The sequence below is a fragment of the Dysidea avara genome, chromosome 6 (genome assembly GCF_963678975.1).
Source record: "Dysidea avara chromosome 6, odDysAvar1.4, whole genome shotgun sequence".
NCBI classification, from domain to species: Eukaryota; Metazoa; Porifera; class Demospongiae; order Dictyoceratida; family Dysideidae; genus Dysidea; species Dysidea avara.
The window spans coordinates 1,082,303-1,107,500 of NC_089277.1; the positions used below are offsets into that span (position 1 = coordinate 1,082,303).

The following is a 25,198-nucleotide window of genomic DNA, read 5'->3' on the forward strand; positions in this document are numbered from 1 at the left end:
TGGGAGAATTTTCCGTAATATTTCTGGACTTCTCCGTTCATCGTAACAAACGTATGGACAACGTTAGATTCCATAATCGAATTGTTTTAGGCATGCCTATAAAATGAATAGAGTGGTTCACAACTTGTTGGCCTGGGTGAATGGTCACCCATTGTAGGCTATCAGTCTGAATATGCTTGGAGGGAGCATTGCAAATCAATGATCGAAAGTGAGATTTGTGATGTGTGAGGTCTTTTCTGCTAGCAGGTCTCTAATCATTTTAAGAACCTGGTAGCAGGTCTCTAATCATTTTAAGAACCTGCTAGCAGGTCTCTTAGTGGATTTTAAAGACCTCATTATCCTCCAAAGATCAAAGCATATTATGCATACCATTTTCTAAATGCTATTAGTGAAATAGTCCATGATGCTACTGTAAGTACGTGACACTTGTGCAAGCTAATCATGAGAGAGGGCGTGCCCATGTTTTTGCGAATGATGTTGGCATCCCATGTGGTCAACTAAAGTGCATTTTAAAATTCATTGTCTAATATGGTCGGCCGGCAGTAGTACCTGTAACATTGTTACTTATAACTAATAGATACTCTATAATACCGAGTTATTCTATATAATGCTTTTGCTGTAACACAAGTGTGAGTGTGCTGTAATAAGATTTGTAAGCTGTCAACACGAGGTGCTTAGTTTAGACACTTACATTGGATGTCCTACCTAGAGTGAGCAAGGATGGAAGAATTATCTGTGTTGGAGAAATCGTCATTAGAACATGAAGAGGACCTAACAGCCGTTGTTGAGGAGGATGCGGCCAAGGATGATCGGGAGAACGATCAGCACGAGGAGGAAGTTGAATTGCCTAAAGGAGGTGTCTACGCGTTGAACTCTCGTCGACTAAACGCCACCCAACTACAGGGCATCGCAGAGTCATTAACACTGCCGAAGGGAGGCTCGGCTTCGACTATTAGACAGCTGATAGAGGGAAATTAATTGAAATGGGATGCAAACCAAAGAATGTCCAAGTGATCATACAAGGTAAAGATAAGCTTGTTTACAAACTTTTCTTGTTGATGAAAATGGAATAATTAGCACATTTACGCACTCACGTGACCATCATGAGTACGTGAGTAGTCAACCGGTTGACACGAATGTGACCAACAAGTCCGGCAGTGCACTGCGCGAGTCGGCTAGCAGACTTGAATGCTTGAAGCGTGAACTGGAGACACAGTCTCAAGAATTAGCATTTGTGAATGAACAGCTGCACCTAGCACTCGAAGAAGAGAAACAGAAATCGCTGAGCAAGTTGAGAAAATCAAGGAGCTAGAACAGAGTCTAGCAAAAAAGCCAAGAGATTTTGGCGTGAGAAGTGCAACCAGCAACTCGTTCACGAAGATGCCTTGGAAAAGAAGGATGAGGAAATCAAATGACTGGAAAGACAGATTGGCCACTGCATAAAGACAGGTGTAGACCAGAAAGGTGACACGCTCCTAACCAATAATTGTGATAGTAGGGGAGAAATACTTGATGTAACCACTGTTCCTCGACGTGGAAAGGCACTGCCTGTGCACCTGTTTACTGGAGAAGGGTCTGACGAGCTGTGGGACGAATGGTTACCAACCTTTAAGGGGCTGCAGAGTGGAACAACTGGAGTAACACTGAATGCTTGCTGCAACTTGCCAGACATCTTCGAGGCAAAGCACGCCAGGAATTTTGCTATTAGACCCATCTGATAAATCCACTAATGCTCATGCAGTAAGTGCACTAAGCAGCAAATTCAACTTTGGAAGCTGCTCCTTAGCTGCCCAAGATTTTCGGCATGCCACCCAAGGACCATCAGAAACTGTGTCTGACTACATACTTCGACTGGAAAAGGTTTTCAGGCAGGCATACAGGCAAGACAGTATGGGTGCTGAAACATGGAGAATGCTACTATATGCTCAGCTACAAGAAGGACTTCGGTACACACTCATGAAGGCCTTCTGGTGCCCGTGATTACTCCGAATTGTGTATAGTGGCAAGAAATGAAGAACGTCGATCGTCAGAACTTACAAAGAGGCACCAGTACCTAAGAGATCCCTTGTCTGACTCGACCAACTATCGTCCACAAAAGCAATCATTCACCCAACATAATAGACCCCATAGAGAGTGGGATAAATCAACATCTGCTTGGCCACAGTCAGGAGGAGCTCCCAACGACACTGTCGCACCATGCCAATGCTATGTAAGGGAGAGAGGGGTGAGACAGGATTAATCCAAATGGAAATTGATACCGGCAGTGCAGCACCTAAACGCCAGGCTGTTCGTCATACACCATTTGCTGCTAGACAAGAAATTGCTAGACAGCTGAAAGTGATGCAGTATAATTCATCCATCAAGTAGTCCTTTAGTAAGTCCCGTTGTTTTGGTTAGAAAAAAGATGGAACCCTGCGATTTTGTGTGGACTACCACCAATTGGACTCAGTGACCAAAAGTGACACCTATCCACTTCCAAGGATAGATGACCTGCTTGACCTACTTGGTAAAGCTTGGTACTTTTCCACCTTGGACTTGGCATCAGGGTACTGGCAGGTACAGGTACATCACCTCTCTCGTGAGAAGACTACATTTGTGACCCACCAAGGGTTATATGAGTTTGCCGTGATGCCTTTTGGCTTAAAGAATGCACCGGCATTGTTCCAGCGCCTGATACAGCGTGTTCTGATTGGCCTTAACCCAAGTGATGGACATGACTTTGTTTTTGTATATCTGGATGTTGTCCTTGTGTTTTCAGAAACTTTTAATAACTACCTGGAACACTTAGCACTTGTATTACAGCGGTTTGCCAGTGCAGGGCTGAAATTAAAACCCTTAAAGTGTCATTTCATTTGCCAAAGTGTCGAATATTTGGGCCACCTCATCACCCCTGGTGGCATTCAACCAAATCCAAATTGTGTATCTGCAGTGCAAGACTTCTCCAGGCCGTCCTCAGTGAAAGAAGTCAGGAAATTTTTAGGGTTGGCGTCGTACTATAGACGATTTATTGCTGGTTTTGCAAAAGTTGCTCACCCATTGCACTCGCTTACACAGAAGGATGCAGTTTTCCAATGGTCACCAAGTTGCCAAACAGCTCTTGAAACCTTAACCAAACTAATTCAATCTCCAGTATTATCTTTTCCTGACCTTAGTAGAAGTTTCAGGATAGAAACTGATGTGTCATTACAAGGACTTGGAGCTGTCTCATTACAAGGACTTGGAGCTGTCTTATTACAAGGACTTGGAGCTGTCTCATTACAAGGACTTGGAGCTGTCTCATTACAAGGACTTGGAGCTGTCTTATTACAAGGACTTGGAGCTGTCTTATTACAAGGACTTGGAGCTGTCTCATTACAAGGACTTGGAGCTGTCTTATTACAAGGACTTGGAGCTGTCTTATTACAAGGACTTGGAGCTGTCTCATTACAAGGACTTGGAGCTGTCTCATTACAAGGACTTGGAGCTGTCTCATTACAAGGACTTGGAGCTGTCTTATTACAAGGACTTGGAGCTGTGTTATTACAAGGACTTGGAGCTGTCTTATCTCAACTACAGAGTAATGGTGAAATTCATCCAGTGGCATATGCCAGCAGAGCACTCTCGGCAACTGAGAAAAGGTATGCTATTACTGAATTAGAAACTCTTGCTGTTGTGTGGGCTGTGACTCATTTTCCCGCATACTTGTATGGCAACGACGTCACCATTTACACTGATCACTCTGCTGTTAAAGCAGTTATGGAGACCCCTAATCCTAGCTCAAAACATGCTCGCTGGCGGAGCAAGGTATATGACAGTGGTGTTAGAAGTATTACAAGCCAGGCATGTATACCGATGTAGTTAACCACTGTGCATCATGCCCCCAGTGTGCTATAGTAAATGGTGCTGGACGTGTAAACCGTCCACCTCTCCACTCGATACCAGTCCAGCGACCATTTCAGATTATTGGGGTGGACATTATGGACTTGCCTCTGACCACATCAGGCAATCATCATGTAGTGGTCTTCCAAGATTTTCTCACCAAGTGGCCTCTAGCTTTCCCAGTACCAGACCAGAAAGCGATTCGATTGATAAAGCTTTTGACAGAAGATGTAATACTATGGTTTGGAGTCCCAGAGGCATTACTCTCAGACAGGGGTACCAACCTATGTCACATCTCATGTTGGATGTCTGTAAGAAACTAGGAGTGTATAAACTGAATACCACTGCCTACCATCCCCAATGTGATGGGATGGTGGAGTGATTCAATTGCATTCTCAAAACAGCATTGCACAAGCATGCGGCTACTTATGGGTGCCAATGGGATCAATACCTCTCTGGAGTACTACTCCCTTATCGCAATACTCCTCATGACTCAACAGGGAAAAGCCGTCTTATTTGCTTTTTGGATTGGACTGTAGAATGCCATCAGAATCTGCAAATCTACAACCCTCACCTATACAGGTAGCTGATATCAAAGATTACCACCAGGAGCTAACAATGTCACTAGCTACAGCAACAGATATTGCAGCTAAGTGCAACTAAGGCAATCAGAGTGGCACAAAAAAAAGTACAAAGCACAATATGACAGTAAGAGCACACAAGTTGATTACCACGTGGGAAACTGGGTATTAGTCAGATTTCCAGCTGAGGAGACGGGAAGAATGTGGAAACTTTCTAGATCATGGCATAGTCCATACCGTGTCACCACGCTTCGAGAACCTGATATCAGTGTCTCTAAGGTCTACCAACTCCAATCTCCAGCTATTTATGTTCACCAATTGAGAATAAAACTATGTCCTCGTAACTTCCCAGCTGGTTTTTACTGGTATGGGAGTAACAACAAAGGATAGGGAAGGCCACCAAAGTGGGTAGAACAACTTTTGGAGAAGTCCACACAGAGTGAAGTGGATAATGAGGTCACTAGTAGCACAACCTATGATAGACCAGTATATGATCAAGAGAGTGATACCTTTAGTGGATTAAGTGAGAATGAAGGATCACATGAGTCAATGACAGATGATGAAGATGAACAAAATGAAAGTGATGATGACAAAATGACACTGGAGACCCAGACAGTACCTACAATGGATACAAACAGGAGGAGCAATGCTCATTATGGACTGAGACAGAATCCACGCCCTAACCAGCGATGGAGCTGATGTGATGCTTGAGGACAAGCTCTCAACGACAGGGAGTGATGTAACATTGTTACTTATAACTAATAGATACTCTATATAATACCTAGTTATTCTATATAATGCTTTTGCTGTAAGACAGGTGTGAGTGTGCTGTAATAAGATTTGTAAGCTGTCAACACGAGGTGCTAGTTTAGGCACTTACGTACCCAACAACACTATAGTTACTAAATATCAGTCTTGACAAATCACATTATTAATTTGAAAGAGTGTGACCATATATAACTGATTGTTCTATTAGATAATTTGATGCTTATTGATCTGAAGTGTTAGAATTGTTTCTATGTACAGGTGCTCCCTCGATAATCTGAACATGACTTTTCTATTAGAGTATTTTGTCTAAGGCGTGCATTCTATTAGAGTATTGGAACTTGCTTTGCATATAAATGAATGGGCTTCCGTTATCTGAACTGTTTGATTATCTGAACATGTTTTTGTATCAAGGGGGGTTGGATAATCGAGAGAACACTGGAATAGTATTGTGGGATGTGATCTGTTGTTTCTTTATAATAGCTAGTACTCAAGGCATGTAATTACACAAAAACCAATTATCTGGTGACATTTCCAGTACAGTTTATCACTACATTGCCTGCAGTAGTCAGTATCAACTATTGGGTTGGTTTATTTGATGGACACACAGAACATGCTACAAGATCTTAATGTTGGTTTTGATGTGTGGTTGTAGTTCTCTGCAATGCCATAAAATGATGAACTGATCAGATCTCATGTTAACTGTATCAAAAACGATCGTGACACCACTCAAGTGCAACTACTATTGAAGGTGTGGCTACTATTGAAGGTGCGGCTACTATTGAAGGTGCGGCTACTATTGAAGGTGTGGCTACTATTGAAGGTGCGGCGTTTATCCAAGTAAATACGGTTTGTAAAAGATAATCTCTCTTACAACTGTTGGTATGATTTACACAATCCTGTGTGGGGGCAGGGGTGAAGAATAATTAATAAACTGGCTGGATAACCAAGGGGGTACCCCAAGGGGTACACTGTAGGTAACGACCTGAAATTTCGCAGACGATTTTTGCTCGTTACCTACCCCTCTGGATACCTAGATGAACTACAGCTATTGACTTGGTTCTACATAATCCACTATTGTACCAGACCCTTAACCAACACTGAATGCTCCTATGAATTATTCCTATCTAATAGTGATAAAAATTTTGTGAAGGGTTTCAAATCATATGATTTGCAAAATTATCAGATTTACAATACTACATATGCATCATTAATGACATCATATAGTTACCATAGTTACTCACCAAAACTGGTCTGTCTACACTCGGTGAACTCGATGTATTCCCTGACATTCATCATTCTTGTCATCTCATCATTCCTCTATATACACAGCATGGCAACAGTAACCATAGCAACTGTATCACTACTACTACTATTACCTCAAGTCTTGCCATGGTAACACTGTCCATCTCATCACTGCTGTCCTCTGGGGGGTAATGTAGAGTGAATTAACAAACACTCCAAATTATGGACACAACAGAAACCTCTTCAACAAATACCCAACTGTCCCATATAGTAAGGAAGACAACCTGTTCATTGGAATAACAATGAGCTAATAATTTTTTTCTCACATTGTCCAAGACAGAAAGGTGTGCACTACAGAGGGGTGTGCACTACAGAGGGGTGTGCACTACAGAGAGGTGTACACTACAGAGAGGTGTGCACTACAGAGGGGTGTGCACTACAGAGGGGTGTGCACTACAGAGAGGTGTTCACTACAGAGAGGTGTCCACTACAGAGAGGTGTACACTACAGAGAGGTGTTCACTACAGAGAGGTGTCCACTACAGAGGGGTGTTCACTACAGAGAGGTGTTCACTACAGAGAGGTGTACACTACAGAGGGGTGTTCACTACAGAGAGGTGTCCACTACAGAGAGGTGTCCACTACAGAGAGGTGTTCACTACAGAGAGGTGTTCACTACAGAGGGGTGTGCACTACAGAGGGGTGTGCACTACAGAGAGGCGTACACTAGAGAGGCGTACACTAGAGAGGTGTGCACTACAGAGGGGTGTCCACTACAGAGAGGTGTGCACTACAGAGAGGTGTCCACTACAGAGAGGTGTTCACTACAGAGAGGTGTCCACTACAGAGAGGTGTTCACTACAGAGAGGTGTCCACTACAGAGGGGTGTTCACTACAGAGAGGTGTTCACTACAGAGAGGTGTCCACTACAGAGGGGTGTTCACTACAGAGAGGTGTCCACTACAGAGAGGTGTCCACTACAGAGAGGTGTACACTACAGAGGGGTGTTCACTACAGAGAGGTGTTCACTACAGAGAGATGTCCACTACAGAGAGGTGTACACTACAGAGGGGTGTTCACTACAGAGAGGTGTTCACTACAGAGAGGTGTCCACTACAGAGGGGTGTCCACTACAGAGGGGTGTTCACTACAGAGGGGTGTTCACTACAGAGAGGTGTTCACTACAGAGAGGTGTCCACTACAGAGAGGTGTTTAGTGTACACATACTCCCTACTAGTCCGGCTCCATTAGATGTGTAGTAATCTCTTGTGTATACAAATTGTAAGAGACACTTATTACATGGATGATTGCAGCCAAATAGATATTATGTCATGTGTACACATGCATGCACGCACGCACGCACCAGAGATGGTACGATACAGGATTTGACAGCATCGATACATTTTCCCCAAAATATCATGATACAACGATATATTATGATGCTACAAATCAAAACAGTAGATTTTCTTAGAAGACAGAACATCTTCTCTAATCTAACCACACACTAGGTCAACAATTTGGTTGCAAACTGGTAATATCTGTATTCCAATACTATGAATAGTTAGCCAAACACATAATGTTCAAGCCAACACCCGGACTGAGTACTGTGATACTTTCACAATTGTAGGATGCAACATATCACGATTATGATAACTGTGTAACTGTATCAGTAGCATTGTGTATGTACAACTTTATTTATTTTAACAAAACAAGGTGACAATGTCAATTAATGCCATAGGCAGTTACAGTTTAATACAAACAGTATAAATATCATTAGAAATTTAACAACTTCTAACAGGTAAGCTTTTTGCTTATTCACAGTTCATTTTGTTTCACAAATACTCATTGCTTTCTGGGTAAAGTTCTTCCACAATAGTATGCACCCCATTTTGAATTTACTAATACACAATGTCACATCATCACGATTATTTGTAATACATTATCATGATGTTCAGAGACAAACATGATTAATCCCACAATTGATATAATCTTCCAGCCCCATCCTAATTGATACACTTGCAATACACGACACAGGGTCTTCCCTAAAGAGCAGTACAACACTGCTCTTTGTTCAAATTCTTTTGATGTGATAAAAGAATGTATATAATTAACAAAATGACTGATGTTGGTAGCAAATTGACAGTTTTACTGCTCTACTTCATTTTTCTGGGGAGACCTCTGTGATGTTTCGATATATCATCCCATCTCTAGCACACACACACAACACACACACACTGCCAATTTAATGGGCCACTAGTTCAGGGTCATAATTCACTACAAAATCACGTTAACTGTATCTGTGAAGATTAACTCCCACATAATAACATACTACCATATATGGTCACACACTGAATGGATTATTACCTGCCAAATTATACAGTGGAACCTGTCTTGTGTAAACTCTACTATTGCAACTACTTCAAAGTATGAGAATATGTGTAAAAGGAATAATGGAACAATGGAATGAACAAAAATTCTAAAATTTTACAAATATTTGTGTCAACAGTGCAATAGTGACAGTTAATCAACAGAGTTAGGTCATACATGAGTAACTGCCCAAATATATTAGAGTTATGGTGGCACTCAGTGACAGTTGGTATATGCAAGTATAGAACTTGTAGTTTGGTATAGCAAATGTGTAGTGAAGTGTTTAGTGCAGTAAGAGTGAATAACTTTGGTGCACACAATCTTTTTATAAGCTACCTATGTTGTTGTTGCTGTTAACTGTCACTATTTGTTCTTAGCAGAATTACTAGCGCATGAATGGTAAAGAGGATGTAAATATCATTAGTGACATATTCCATTTTGCCTTTACATGTTGTAGCCTCCCTGACTACTTCTGAAAGAGTAAACCTCTTATTGCATGAGCTCTTGTCCCAAAATGTGAGATGTGTCCACTAGAAACCAGTTTAGCAGTTCTTACTCACCATCCGATGATAGAAAATCCAGTGAGTAGCTCTTCGATGTCTTTAGGAAACCTGTAAAGGACAATAGTCTAATTGTTGATATTCTACACTACAATACTAACAACCTGCTCACTATAACATGTGGGTACAGCACGGCATATGGCTCAAAATAAATTATACTGTGAATTGATTGTGCTGTGCCAAACTGGGCACGACAAGATAACTTGGGATGTAATGTGAACACATTCCAGGACAGGTTAACAATAATGATTTGTTTTCATTGCAGGGTTTCTACTCCCTAATGTTATACAATGTGGCTACAATATACTATAACATGCTTCCGGTAGACCTTGTGACAGTTACACTCTAGTAATACTTTGGTATTCCTGGCAAAAGAACCACCCACTAGCAATAACATTGTATGGCTTCTTTCAGCTGGCTCTTCACCTTGTCGCTACAACTCTGCTACATACGCTGTATCTATTAAACGCTCCAAAGCATATTAATTATTGTGCTTCTTATTATTTGGAGCACACACTGCCAAGCTTGTGTAGTGTGAACAAGAGCCAAGAGGAGCCTGTGTGTGTAGTGTGTGTGTGCGTGTGTGTAGTGTGTGTGTGCGTGGCTAACTTAGTAGTAATCCTAACAGATAAAGTAATACTAGATGGGAATTTGAAGTACTTCACAGAGTGCCCCCCCCCCCCCCCCCCCCCCAAATTATAAACACCGTGCTTGGAAGGATGGTTAAGGGACACATTATCCATAGAAATCCTTGCTTAATCTATAGCGCAAGAGATCATACATTTCACACAATTTAAGGACAACAGATAATTGTTCTGTGTGCTATAGCATCTTTTAAAGTTGAAAAATAACCAAACTTGAACAGTAGCACACAATTAAATACAGAGTGATTTCCGGTGCTTAGAAAGTGTTATCCATTCAATGGTACCAAGAGTTCATAATATATGTACTGAGGAGAGTATCGTACTCTCATATACCCCTGTAGAAGGACGTATCATTAAGTTATGACGTAGCACTTCTGAGTTCGCCCGTTTTTCTTTGTATAATTAATGATGTCATTAGTTGAACATGATATCGATTGAGCGCATGCCTGCAACCAAATTAACTCCAGCTTTAAGCATTTCTCACCAAACTACAATCATTCCTTCATGGGTTCAGACCACTTTGCTTGCTAGGCCATTTGCAAATACGGCTATTCTGAGCATCGCAAGTGCGGAATGGTGCCAACAATTCTTGCACTTTTACAGCTGCTTGTACGTCATAAACCACAACTCTTGTCATTACATCGTAACTTCAAGATACACCCTTCTACAGGAGTATATGAGGATACTATATTATTATGAATTGTTGCAGGTACTATAGCTAATTATAATAATACTTTTAGTGCTAATAATAGTACTTGTGACACAACTGAACACGTAGTATCAACCCTAAATTGTGACCAACACATTGTTCAAAAATTTAAGCAAATTTTTTATATACAGTAGATCTGTTGGCTGGTTTAGACAGGTGGGCAGGCTTATTACACAGTGGCCTTATTAAACAGGTGGCAAAAATCAGCTGGACAATTTGTACACAAACTGATTATCAAGTTGACTGTTTGACAGGTGTGACTATTTATAGAACATGTCCCAGTGTCACTATCCTGTATCCAAAAATTCATCAATTAGTGATATCTCACCAAATTTACATGTGGCCAGTTTGCAAGTCTACTCACAAATTTAATATTTGTTATATCCGAATAACCACCCACTTACAATGGGTGTCAACATGGGTACATACTTTAGTTATATGATGTGGTCATGGTCATCGATGTTGATCTGTGACTTAGACCCTTTGATTCCTCTGCCAGTGTTTGACCTGTGACTTTGGAAATAAATTTCTATGACCGTTGACTTGGCACAACTTTGGAGATTGACATACAGTGAACACATGATGAGTGTCACCCCTTGATATTAATGATATCCATTGTAGTCCCCAGTGGGTTCACACCTCTAACATAACACTCACCAGAGTCTGGATTGTCATCTTCTTCACTTGTAGTTGTTCTGGTCTTCTTTGCCATTTCCTTCAGTCGCATATGTCGCTGCGCCCTCTTCAACTTTGCCTGTAAACAGACCAGTAAATGATGTAGGAACGTCATTATCACACCTTGTCTCTTCGTAGTAGAAAGAATATGTCTTGAATTGAAATCAACCTTCTGCCATGTTGGTTAGCCAACTCTGACGCCTGGCTTACCTAGAGGTGGATATCTCTGTTAATTCCATATCAAACTACACCACAATGGTAGGCTTTCATTTCAGACCACTATCCCAGCCACTATCACACCTGGGAACTGTGAGAAGGCTTAAAAACGTGTAGGCGCGGGAAATCAGCCTTGACCTTTACATCACTACGGTTATTATGCTAGTAGATACGCATGTATCCATTTTAGACTCACCACGCTGCTTAATTGTTTGCGAACTATCCCTTCAAGCAGAGCGGCCGAGTTAGGACTGGTGTGGCGGTAATCCCCACACGCGTACCTAACATAACACATTACAAGACTACACGTGGTGTGAACAATAAACTAACATCATCTCGGATATGTCTTGTTTGAACGACATGTCTTGGCGCTGCTCTGTTGAATTCTCCATACTTTCAGATTTAATCAAATACAAAATAATTTAACTAAACACGGTAAAATATCCGCCAAATATCAAGTACGCTATAAGACCACCTTATAAAAATGACCAGATATGGTCACTATGTCAAGTATGTGCTAAATTCATAACCTCACCAATAAGACTGCTTGACTAAATGTGGCTACACACAGAGCTTCATTATCACACCAGGAATTCTGCAGCAATAAGACAGCTATTTTTATCATGTCAACCCAGTGAGTCTGAAACTTCACACTATAAAAGACCCACCAGACAATACAGTTTAGTCTAAGACACGTTTCATTGTATTTGTCAGTACAAATGTTAATGTACTATTACAACACATAACATCTCTATACTGCTGCCTGTGACTAATGGAGCACAGCACAACCTCACAGCTGTAACTGTACCATACATCAACTTAATATTATTATTACAACAGAGAAAAAAAATAAAATGCATATAATACAGGAATTCTAAAGAAGTGTATTAAGGGTAGAAGATCTTAACATGTTGGTATTAACTTATACAAAAAAATTAGACAAATACAAAAAATGGACAACAAAAATAAGTATTAATAATAGAAGTGGTAGTTTGCTTGCTATACAGGTAATAAAAGTGAGAAATGCAAATTGTTTAAGACTAGCTGTCGATTTATTGTTAAATTGTCAACGTCAAGAATAAATTGTCAAACGTCGAGAATAATCATGGCTCCTGCAAGGAGAAAAACACATTACGTGATGGTGAAATGGTACTTACACTAACATACTTCATTTTTTACTTCATCACCTGATGGGTGTGGCCCTTCAGCAGATGGAGGTCCGGAGTGTTGAGTAGGCGTGGTCATATGGTGTTGTTGTTGCACGGCAACAGTTTCAATTAGTTTTGATTCTCCATTACTAATCATCGTAGCCGTTGAAGGGAAGAAAATACCACACTGAGTTGTTGACTTAGGGCTGTGGAACGCTGGAGCTGGTGACATTATCAAGGGAGAGAAGTTGCCAAATCTTGCCATGTCCTCCACCAAATTGGGTCCTTTGTACGGAGAATTAATGATGGCCGCCTGATTAGGGTAGGCTTGAGGGTTGAGCTGGAAGGCGGCCAGTGAGTGAGGTGAAGGTGGAGGGAGTGTTGGTGTTCTGGGCATGGCTTGTTGGATGTTGCCTGGAGCCAGTGTAAATGGTGAGTACATGTTTTGTGTCTTCAAATAGCTCTCGGCAAAATTCCCACCTGGTGTAAGTAGGGACGGTGTGATAGGTGCCGAGATGTTGTTGTTTTGATTGAAGAATGCTCCATTGGGGATCAGTCCGGGTGAGATTGGAACCGCTTGAGGGAACACAAACCTTGTCTCAGCATTTGGCTGGCTGTCGGAGTGCGCTGATTCAGCACCACTGCCATTAGACCCACTGCCATTCTGCGTGTTGCTACTACACGCGCTGAGACGAGGTGTCCCTGGTTCCATCTTAACCTCAATCTGAGTGGTAGGCGTCTGGGCACTGGCAGCCGCTGAACTCAACATGACATTATGATAAGGCCAACCTGCTGTGGAGAGAGAAAAGAGAAATCATATATAACTGTGACCACAAGGGGACACAAAATAAACCAAACCATGATAGTAACACAACCAAATGGCTTCCTTTATAATATAACCCTGACCACAACTATACCTGGTGAAGCCATACCTCTTAAATCTTTCCTTACTGAAACTTGTTAATGAGGGCAATAGAAAATGAGGACATCTGCATTAACACTTGGTAATGGTCCCAAAGTATCCCTTAGTACTTAAACTGACCTAGGACACCTTGATAATCAGGACATCTTGATAATCAGGACACCTTGATAATCAGGACATCTTGATAATCAGAACAATATTGGTTGGTCCCAAGGTCTCCAAATTACACAGGTTTCACACTATAGTTGAGGCTAGCTGATAAGCCCCATTGGTTACAACATTATTCATAGTGGTACACAGTCCCTGTACTGGCAATTATTACAACAACTAAATAGAGCAATACAGAAGCCCCTGAGGCAGCCATGAAAAGTCTTTGAAGACTATAGGCTTCAATAAGACCAGTTGTTCATGGACTACAAGCTTAACTAAGTTATTAACACTTCATAATAATAATGACTTGTATGGCATCACAAACAGCTTGCCTTGTATCTGCTGAGGCGACAGAGGAGGCCATGATGACATGGCCTGGTCCCCAGAAGTAGCTTGTTGTTGGAAAACTAGAGATAAAGGAGTGGTGATAATTCAGTCACAAATCAATACACAAAGACAGGTACACATTAGCACCATCAAGTGATGATAAACATAGACTGATGTGATGTCACTGTCACCCTAGGCAACACAGCTACACAAACAGTGTGACATACACTCAGTGAACTAACACATGATGTAACAATAATACCAGGTAGTCAGTTTGGTTTGATAATAATTTAATTGCAAATGTACAGAGAACAGAGCAAGAAACTGTTGCTCATGAATATAATTACCTCCAGTCTCTACAAGTCATCCTACACACTCTACCTGCTGTCCACTGTAACTGACAAAATGGCTTCCCTTAGCAACACAGAAACCCCAATATACATGTGACCACAAAATACAGGCCACCAAACACTCAACACATTACGCCAAATGAAAACTTTTTAGTTAGCCCATGTGGTGTAAACACTGTCTTCAACCATGGATCACTAACACATAGAGAGAAAGGGCAACATTAAGCTGTTGTCACTGAAGTGCCTATGACATCCAACCACATCAAAATTGTTTATGCTTAATGATGATGTAAATCCCCTGGGAGTCAATGGAATGTGTTAAGACACAGAACGCAACAAAGCAGGCCCAGACAGGTTGTCATGATGTCCCTTCAGCAAAATGACTTGAGGCATTTGGTATAAACCCTCCCATCACACATCCAAGGTTTCTTACCAGAGTATTCTGCTCCATTGGGTCCTACTCTAGAAGGGTCAACCACACCCTCAAATACACCTGCTGGAATTATTTGCCCATCTTTCATCTGCACTGCTGCAGTTGTTGTGGGTACCTGTGTCAGCAGATATGTTAGAGACAGACAAACAGACACAGTGACTTACCTGTCCTGGAATTTGGCTAGCGTATGGATGAGTCCTAAAGAACAATTGTCTTTCTCTTTGCTGCTGCTCCTCCATTCTTGCTCTGTTCCCTACAATAGGAACACAACAGTGTAAAAGACATCCCTCAATTATCCAGGTCCCCACTTAACTAGGGACACTTATTTACAAAGCACAAAAATAAGGTCATGTTAGAGGGGTTCACTGTAAACAACTCAGTTGTTTACAGACTCTATTAGTTGGTCCTATTGTGAAGCCAGTCATATTAGACTTGACTAGTCTATAGAGGGGCTGGCCTTATGAGGCCACATAAAAACATTACGATGAGCCACTAGGTCTGCTAACCATAATATCACATCACCATATGAACAGATGTCACCCTTAGCAACCACACTAACATGGCTTCATTAGCAACTAGCACAAGAAGGAAAGAAAGAAGACCGAGGTGATGAATAACCTCCGTTGGTCAAAGATGGTTAGTGTTACAAAAACCATTGCAAAGTGGTGGTCCAGTCTGAAGCATGCTGGATATGTAATATCAATAATCACTTCCACTATTAACCACCACCAGAGCCATAGTACATGTATACTATGACATCACATTGTCTTGTTGTAAACAGTGTAGGTGACCTAGCTAACATTAACATTACTTTGTAATAAAAAAATAAAAGTGTTTGTAATTGATTTCTCATTGGTAAGACAAAAGGCATCACTACAACAAAATAGGATTACATGTTGGAACACTCTATTAGCCAGTGATGGGTCGTTAGCAAATTTTGTGATTATTAAACTCTTTACAGCAAAGCCAAGCTGTAAATATGACTCCCTGATTGTTACAAAGCACAGTGACTAGTTAATACTTTTCACTTAAGACACCAAAACCAAAATTACAACCATACATGTGATATAGGGGGCTGGAGATAAAGGTCACAAATACATGAGGATACAATGGGGGTACATGTATGTAGAGTGTATGTTAACTTACGTCTTGGTTCTCTGGGTCCGTCCACTGTAACTTTAATTGCATGTGAGTATGTCGCTGTTTGAGGGGGTTCCGTCGCTACTGTTATTGACACGGTCAACATTTTACCTACAGAACAGTACACAATAAAGTTACTAAACACTACATGTTAACATACACACCCCTGCCTGATCTTCCAACAAATCTCAAGTCATTGAAGCGCGCCACTTGATTTTTCATGGAGGCTGAATTATTGCGCACCTCAGCTGCGCAGTTCTCATCATTTCCAGCAGCGAGGATCACTTTAGTGCCATCTGGGATGTCGCTGAGCGATAAAACCTTAAAAGGCACTGGTAGTGTCTTGTTGCAGCGCCAATGTGAAGGCAACACGCTGCATACAAAATTTGGACTGTCCGTACGCACTAGCTCGCCAGGGTATTCTGCCAGCACTTCAGAAAATGTCCTTTCTCCTCTGAATTTCTTCGGGGCAGGAGCATTGGCTGCTGCTGCGGCTGCCGCTTGTGTGGAAGCCATAACGAGTAGAATTGACGGTGAAATGGAGCGAAGATGCGGTCGAGTCTTTGCTATCACTGTAAACCACAATTTGTTCAACCGAACTACTTGAGGTGGTCAGCCAGGTGAAGACGCGATAACAAATTTGCTAGCAGCTAGTTAACTTCCTGCAGCGAAACTCACTCTGAAGTTGTAAGGAGGAAAACGAATACAAAATGGCCGACTTGTCCACGAGAGAGCTCCTGTTATGACTTTCGGGTTGGACTGGGTCGGAGCAAAGCTACGCCTTCCTTGGTCGGTTTACTGGTCTTCGTTTGGTTTCAAGTGACCGGTTTGGGTGCACTATGGCAAGCCTGAATCGACCGCATTTTCTATACCGCAAAAATGCGCTCGCTTTTGATGTACAGCGCGCCGCGTGTTAGCCGCACTAATTTATTACTTCATAAATTTGCACTGAGCACATTCATTTAGTAAATTAGTGTGTAATTAGTGAAGTCACTATCTGTGCTCATTACAATAGTGTCGCCAATTAGCACCTCTACTATGAATAGGTGATGGGAGTGTGTCTCTTTGAAAGAAGACCAACACCTTTGTGTAAAGGACAACTCTACATCTGTCCCAACCTAGCCCGGCAAACATGCATGCACAGAATTTTGTTCTATTGTCATTTGGTTGGCAAAGTATTTATGCCTTTGTAACATTAGTTAGTATTGTTGTAAGGGGTTACTACTTCTATTGGAGTAACTAACATGTAGCATTTAGCAATGTCTATAACATCCACGTAGCTAGCCAGGGATCACAGATATTCATGCTAGCTCTACTTATTCAGGACACTATAGAAGTCCTAGTGATACAGCTAGTTATTAATTAACTATATACACTTTAGGGAGAATATATAACTAGATTAACTTCACCATCGCTTGTGAATGATTGTAAGTGGTCAACCATCAAGCCATATTACATCATATAATAGCTGCTAGCTACATGTATGGTTGTGATGAGTGTGGTAATTATATTAACAGCTAGCTATAATCGTGGTCAGGTCACTATAAATATCAGAAGGGATATCACTTAACTTACCTAGTCACTATACACCCAACAGGTTGAGTTACACCAGTGATATAGTAGAAGTATACATCTTTGGCTGCCTCTGATCTCATTGAGGAAACCCATATTATACATGTGTGTACCATGTCACCTTGGGACCATCCCAGGTTATTAGCAAGACATTTCTGAAGCGTCTTAGATGCACTGACAGAATGTATGTGGACGCTTTATGCCATCATAGCAAGGACAAAACCCTACACATATCATGTCCTACCCACCACGTAAGTTAAAAGATGCTCTTACTAGCTTAACAATTATTAGTGTTAGGGCTCCATATTTGGTGACAAGGTATTAGTGTACATGTTAAGACTGCAGGGCTTGTTGGTGTGCTCTATATGGACATGTCAACAACAGTGAATGATTTAATAACAATGATGTTATTGTCAACACAGTTCAGTGTACAATCACAAACTCAACAACACTTTAGTGTCTGCTATAACTATGGACAGGAAATGGTATAATAACTTGTGAAATTCCTTCCCACATTGTCATAGCAACGACCACCACTAGTGAATCCATTATGATACAAATGATACACCAATACCACAAGATGATGTTGTATAAGATAATAATCTATATGAATTGAGCTCCAGTTTGTGCAACACTGGAACCGGTCAGTGTCCTCATTATCAAGGTGTCCCCTATGTATGTGAGGTGTATACTTTGCATGGGACCTTAACTAATAATGAGGTGTCCTCAAGTGTCCACATTAACTTGTATGGATACTAATAGTGTTATAAATAGCTACTTGATTACATATATTATGTGTCACAGTGAAACCTGACTAATCAGGTCACTGTGGTAATAAGGTTACCTGTCTAAACTGACCATTTTCAAATGTGAAAATAATGCAACCATATTCTTAGTAAGGTCAAGAATAGGCGACCATGCAGAAACTCCATGGGAAACTGTTAACTCCACAAACTCTCCACACAATAGTTTCCTACTAAGGACAAAGACCCAACACATCTGGCTTCATACATTATTACCTCTGAAAGAGGACAACCTCTTAAATATGTGACAAAGATTATTGTCATTGTAAAATTAATATTATTATACAATTCATTGATGACATGATGATGATGTAGTGTGTGGGTGTTGTGTTGTCACTTCCTCATAAGCCATACAAAGTCTCTCAATATGTTCTAGTTGTAGTTGCTGAGCTCTCAGGGATGGATCCACTCCACTGGACTGTAACATGACATCTGCTAACCTTGGATTATCAGGAAACAATAATCTGTAGAAGAGAATTATATTATGTGTGGTTTGTGTTAGTTTGGTAGTTGGGTATACAAGTCACAATTGTGGTTTAACAATTTAAATCACTTAATCTTACAGACATGCACTATTCACCTAATAACATATCGATATATTTCCTCTGCTGTATCACAATACAGTGATAGATTGGACAATACAATTAACATGGAGTGTTGACAATGGCGTATGTTTTTTTTAAGGAAAAGTAAGTGACCCATTTTTTTCTTCTAGAGGCATTACATACTATTCAATGTACAAAAAAAAGATTATTAGCCATACACATGCTAACTTATGATTTGACTTTGTATCAATACAGTATCACTGTCTTCAAATGATATGATACATGATATGGTAAATATGTGGATCACAAGTAAAATAGGAAGAGCAAAAAAGAGGCATCACTGCCTAGAGTGACGGTTGTTTTATAACGTTTATGCTCAACAACACAAACTCGCGAATATGCGTGACATCTTTGATAGCCAGAATAAGAACTTAGGGAGAAGGCCAAGAACAGTGCAGGACAAGGGATAGGAATACAACTTTGAGTGAGGCAAACTTCGAATACTGACAAGTAGCTACTATGAGTGACATGCAGAGATTAGGAGTGATGGAGGCTAGGAGTGATGGAGGCTAGGAGTGATGGAGGCTAGGAGTGATGGAGGCTAGGAGTGATGGAGGCTAGGAGTGATGGAGGCTAGGAGTGATGGAGGCTAGGAGTGATGGAGGCTAGGAGTGATGGAGGCTAGGAGTGATGGAGGCTAGGAGTGATGGAGGCTAGGAGTGATGGAGGCTAGGAGTGATGGAGGCTAGGGGTGATGGAGGCTAGGAGTGAGGGGAACTGGAACTATGTCTGATAGAACTAGTGTAAACCAACTATTATTAGTAAGTCCAAAAAAATTTCATTAAAGCTTTACAGCAAGGTCTATAGCCTGCTCAAAGACATTAGATACCAAGACATTAGTTAGATAAGGTGTGTTTGAAAAGTTGCAGGAAGGAGAAAAAATCCATGACTAGACCTAAGTGGCCTTGAGCCTGCAGCCATCCAATTTACGCTTGAACGCTTACAGGAGTCTACCAGGCGGTCAGGATGTTTTCTCCTTGTTATTTTCATGTAATTATATCCATAGGAATTCTAGAGAGTGACTCATTATCTCTAAGTACCCCAAGTAGAACCAAATGGACACTAGTTAATTTATTAAAGCTTTACAGCACAAGTACTGAAGGTCTGTAGGGCACCTGGTCCTACAGCCTGCTCAAAGACATTAGATACAAAGACATTAGTTAGATAAGGTGTGTTTGAAAAGTTGCAGGAAGGAGAAAAATCCATGACTGGACCTTGAACCTGCCATAGTCTACCATATATCCCCTTATAAACACTGGAACTATAAGCTAGTGTAATTATGTTGTGAATACTGTTCTGATCTGATCACCTTTGTGTGTGTGGCCTTATTAAACAGGTGGTCAGGTCATTTGCATGTGTTATGACACTTTTCAAGTTGGACCGGTTACCTCATTACACCATCCTATAACAAATTAACATATGTGACCAGGCCTGCGAAAATAGGGCATGTGGGCACAAACTGCACTCTGCTACATACCATCTCATATCTCAGTACTGGAATGGAATATTTTCATTCTGTAACTTGTATTTTAAATTTTAAATTAATGCTGAAAATTTCATGGCAAAACCATAATGGAATACAAAGTTATGACACATCAAAGTTTGAAAAAGTAGGAATTTTTAAGTGCCACATGTCCTATTTTCGCAGGCCCGGTCACATATTATCATTTTGTTCTTATGAAATTCATCAGGTTGTAATAATAAATAACAAGATTCTTTGACTGGCATACACAACTTGTCAGTAGCAACTACACCACTAGTTTGGTTGTAATGAAAACCAAACACTTCATACACAAATCCTCTCATAACAAATAGTGACAAAGATTTGGTCCCAACATGTCTGGCTATATACAGGATTTGTTAAGTGCTCAAAGAGGTGTACAGTGTATATGAGGTTATTGACAAACATTCAGTGATTAGTACACACTAAATCCTATTAGTCATATTAGGTAAATAGTGTCTATCACGAATGATAACAAGATTAAGTGATTTGAATTAGGAAACCACAAATCTGACTACATGGGGCTCTAAACCATCAAATGAAAGTAAATCACATTATGTTGTGAAACCTTACTAGTGGCTTTGAAATCATCCTTTAACGGGTACTGTAGGTAAAAACAGTGGACCCAGGAACCAAGGACACTGGGCCAGGGGACCCAGGGACATATGGCGGGGATCAAACTCTTCTTGGAATTTTAAACACTTCACAATATTCCATACTTGTACTAGGTACCTCTGCAAGAAGTCTTACATGGCAATGGTGTAAAATCATTATAAGCACATGTAAAAAAATGTCTGAAGCAGCTGACTGCGTTTATAGGCCACTCACTTGGGTGTAACTAATCACTGGACTGGACTACTGGACTGGAACACTGGACTGACATATTTTTGGTTTTTACACATTCTGAGGTTGGTTTTATTGAGTCTTGTTAGCTAAGGGTCTTCAAAGAACTTGCAGTCTGCTACTAAAATGATGGGTGTGAGGAGTGGAGTAAGCAAAAACTGACTTCTCACTACTTGTTATGCTCTACAGCATTTATACACTTCTTAGTATTGTGTTTTGGAGATTGTAATATATAACCAAAAATCATTTTACTATACCTATGATACACTGTATCCTTGAACTAAATAGCTCAGACCCGTGGGACACAACCTATCCTTCCTAAGACAATCTATTGTAGCTAAGTTCGTTCATACATGCAATGTACAAACTCATTGTACAACTGTAGGGTTTTTCTGCTATCCTGATTAGTCCTTACATGTGCTGGTTGGTGTACTGCTACAATATGTGACCAAATTTACAAGCTTGCTACTATCTCTAAGACATTATTGTTGGTTAACCATAACTAGCACATTCCCTGCAGTATACTGATAAGGAGTATATACTGTAGAAGAACATAATAAATAGAGGAGAAATCGCCAGAAGTCAGTTTTTGCTTACTCCACTCCTCACACCCATCATTTTAGTAGCAGACTGCAAGTTTTCTGAAGGTCCTTAGCTAGCAAGACTCAATAAAACCAACCTCAGAATGTGTAAAAACCAAAAATATGTCAGTCCAGTAGTCCAGTCCAGTGATTAGTTACACCCCCACTCACCTGCTACACAATGACCATACTAGTCTATTATGTCACCTAGCAACTAAACTATGTGCAAACAAATATTCTGGGGGAGTAGCGATTACTAGCTAAGCAAATTCAAGCAGCACGGCAACCAGACTTCGTATATCACAGTGCATTAGCACAATATTTCTAGTAGTTAGGCAGAAAATAGACTAGACTAGTATGCTCATTGTGCAGCAGGCGAGTGGCCTATAGATGCAGTGGCGCTTATGATTTTAAACCGAGGCTTAAACATCGTGTGAGTCGTGTGTAAGACACTGTCCGTGTTGGAGAAAAAGTGGATTGGTCATGCAAGGCTTCTAGCAGAGGTACTTAGTACAAGTATAGAATATTGTGAAGTACATAAAATTCCAAGAATAGTTGAATCCCCGTGGGTCCTTAGGTCCCCTGGTCCATTGTTTTTACCTACCATCCTTCAACAGGTCCCAAACATAGCTAAGGTGTACTTCATGACCTCATTAATAAGACCACCTCATTATAGTGACCATGTCAAGTAGGTCCCAAACATAGTTAAGGTGTACTTCATGACCTCATTAATAAGACCACCTCATTATAGTGACCATGTCAAGTAGGTCCCAAACATAGCTAAGGTGTACTTCATGACCTCATTAATAAGACCACCTCATTATAGTGACCATGTCAAGTAGGTCCCAAACATAGTTAAGGTGTACTTCATGACCTCATTAATAAGACCACCTCATTATAGTGACCATGTCAAGTAGGTCCCAAACATAGCTAAGGTGTACTTCATGACCTCATTAATAAGACCACCTCAATATAGTGACCATGTCAAGTAGGTCCCATAGTTGGTTGGCCCTAGTTCACTGATTGGGGTGATGTGAACTTGCCTAGAACACAAGTAACCACCTAGTTGTATCCCTTAACTAAGGCCACCTCTTTACAAAGGACAAAAGAAACTTCCAAAGGTGTCCAGTTTCACTATATAATCATTTAAGGTGTGAATGGTTTACCCCTAATAACACCAAACACTTAACAACCTTATTCCCTTTATCATCATCTTCCTCCTGTACTGGAACACTGCCTTAACAACTGTCTCTAATGTGTTGTAATGGACGTTAATGATTGGTTGTACCAGGGGTGTGAACTTCACCACGGCAACATCAACCTGCATAACATGAGAAGTTTAGGCCTATTGTTTGCTTAATAAAGAGGTTGTCCTTTTTCAGAGGCAAAAATGTATAGCTTGATGGGTCCATCCTTATTATGGAGAGTATTAGGTAACTGTTCTATTAGAGTTCTATTGGTTCCCGAAGAACAATGAAGCCAGTAACAATTTTGTAAGCTGCCTCCGCTGTAGGGGACAGGAAACAGAACTTTGTTATTCCTTTAAGTGCAGCACTCTATGGTTGCTTATTAGCTGCTAGCACCTGTTAACATAACCAGGTGCAGCCCAGGCAATTACTGCTCCCTCTCTTGTGACTACAAAGGAATACTACAAGAGTACTGAGTGTTAAGTTACTTTGTACCTTGAGGCATAGGCAGTGGAAATGAGGAGAGGGGGGCACTCAATGCTTGCAACAAGATGAGATACTCTAATAAAGCAGTCACCTATTCTAATAGAACAGTCACATTTGACTCTATGGTGAGTCAGGAGGTGGACACAGGGGGTACATGTCACTCATCCTTCTTTATCCTTAAACCAAAGAATATCATACAACTCAAGGTACTTTAATAGAACAGTCAAATACTCTCTACAGTTATCATACACAACATGGATAATCTGAAAATAAAGCATTTATACTGAACAATGGCTATCCATTGTATATCATTACTCTACATAGTAATGTAATACACTTGTAGTGATGATGAAATATCATGTGATTGTCACTAACCATATCATATATATATACAACAAGTACAATGGATCATGTGATCACTAACATACCTTGGGGGCAGGTACAAAGGATTTCCCGGAGATGGTAAAGCACCACTTGACATCACACCAACATTGTGACATGATGGACAACCTGCTACGTTGATGATGTCCTATCGGTGCTGTGAGGCGCTAATTAGAACAACAAATATCACAATAATTAATAATGAAGGGAGTGAGACACACAATAACAAATTCTCAAAATTCTTCCTTATATGGCAAATATGGAAATGTTGTTTGGGAAAATGTCACAAATGATCTCTTGTTAGCTCAACAAAATAACACAAACGTCATTAACATAACACTTGTAATTCTGTCAAGCACACAGAAACCCCGTCAAACATTTCTTATGTAAACATACACTGTATGTGTCTACTACTGTAGGCTATGAAATGAGAAACTGCTAAAACAGAAGGAACTCAGTGCTGTCACTTTGTAACTAAAGAAACTGTTTGAAGAAGGTTTACATTGTTTAACAAGAATATTAACAATTGGTTGTTGGAATAAAATTCTATATCCGGCCGTTTTTCTAGTTTTTAACACTGTAGCTGAACGGAAAGTACATAAAAGTGATCTTCTCCCATATGATATTCCTTAGATGGTTTGTAGACGCAACATTTTTTGTAGCACCCACCACTTCTGTTCAGGGGGTAACCCTTTGACTAGCCAAGTTACTCTACCAGACTCCTTCATTATAGGAAGCCTCACAAGTACTGAAAATGAAAACAAATGTTTAAACCTCACACACTAACCTCTGCTACTTCTTTCTGAAATGTCAGCAACATTTGTGTTCGTCCAAATGCAAATGGTCCTGACCTCTTTGGGATACAGGCCAGCCATCTCAGCAGTAATGGTATGGAGATGTTAAAGGGAAGATTACCGATGATTGAGAATAATGGAGGATCTGTGAGGGAGAGGAAAGTGTGTTGTGTTTAACAGTGATATCAAGAGGCTGTGTACTGTAACCTGTTAATATGGACACTTGAGGACACCTACATAATCTAGACACTTAGTTAAGGTCCCAAAGTATCCCTTAGTACATAAACTGACCTTGATAATCAGGAAATCTTGATAATCAGGACACCTTGATAATCAGGACACTATTAGCTAGTCCT

The 25,198-nt window shown here is 40.6% G+C and overlaps 3 protein-coding genes across 6 annotated transcripts in view; all 3 read right to left on the minus strand.

Moving 5' to 3' along the window:
• LOC136258549 (transcription initiation protein SPT3 homolog) overlaps positions 1 to 12,105 on the minus strand; it is a 28,801-nt gene extending 16,696 nt beyond the window's left edge. The window contains exons 1-8 of one of the 2 annotated variants that reach the window (XM_066051866.1): positions 11,950 to 12,105; positions 11,816 to 11,900; positions 11,704 to 11,757; positions 11,527 to 11,613; positions 11,386 to 11,482; positions 9,376 to 9,426; positions 6,584 to 6,630; positions 6,449 to 6,524 (exon numbers count right to left, since the gene is read on the minus strand). In XM_066051866.1, coding sequence (XP_065907938.1) covers positions 6,449 to 6,524; positions 6,584 to 6,630; positions 9,376 to 9,426; positions 11,386 to 11,482; positions 11,527 to 11,613; positions 11,704 to 11,757; positions 11,816 to 11,900; positions 11,950 to 12,011 — 559 coding nt within the window. In that variant the 5' untranslated portion in view covers positions 12,012 to 12,105. The remainder of the gene's footprint in view (positions 1 to 6,448; positions 6,525 to 6,583; positions 6,631 to 9,375; positions 9,427 to 11,385; positions 11,483 to 11,526; positions 11,614 to 11,703; positions 11,758 to 11,815; positions 11,901 to 11,949) is intronic. The other variant, XM_066051867.1, reaches the window with a different exon arrangement.
• Positions 12,106 to 12,299: 194 nt separating this feature from the next.
• LOC136258548 (runt-related transcription factor 3-like) lies at positions 12,300 to 16,988 on the minus strand. 3 transcript variants are annotated; one of them, XM_066051864.1, is made up of 8 exons: positions 16,254 to 16,988; positions 16,096 to 16,200; positions 15,114 to 15,202; positions 14,950 to 15,064; positions 14,172 to 14,246; positions 13,248 to 13,559; positions 12,787 to 13,181; positions 12,300 to 12,731 (listed from the first exon to the last, which is right to left on the minus strand). In XM_066051864.1, the coding sequence occupies exons 1-8, from the start codon at positions 16,603 to 16,605 to the stop codon at positions 12,723 to 12,725; spliced, it is 1,452 nt and encodes a 483-aa protein (XP_065907936.1). In that variant the 5' UTR covers positions 16,606 to 16,988; the 3' UTR covers positions 12,300 to 12,722. The 3 variants fall into 3 exon arrangements, with proteins under 3 accessions (XP_065907936.1, XP_065907935.1, XP_065907934.1); XM_066051863.1 differs by having other exon boundaries at positions 12,787 to 13,556; XM_066051862.1 differs by having other exon boundaries at positions 12,787 to 13,559; positions 16,254 to 16,987.
• A 1,717-nt stretch (positions 16,989 to 18,705) lies between these two features.
• LOC136258550 (dimethyladenosine transferase 1, mitochondrial-like) overlaps positions 18,706 to 25,198 on the minus strand; it is a 158,502-nt gene continuing 152,009 nt past the window's right edge. The window contains exons 5-8 of the mRNA XM_066051868.1: positions 24,836 to 24,987; positions 24,096 to 24,215; positions 23,188 to 23,315; positions 18,706 to 18,928 (exon numbers count right to left, since the gene is read on the minus strand). Of these exons, the coding sequence (XP_065907940.1) occupies positions 18,754 to 18,928; positions 23,188 to 23,315; positions 24,096 to 24,215; positions 24,836 to 24,987 (575 nt within the window). The 3' untranslated portion in view covers positions 18,706 to 18,753. The remainder of the gene's footprint in view (positions 18,929 to 23,187; positions 23,316 to 24,095; positions 24,216 to 24,835; positions 24,988 to 25,198) is intronic.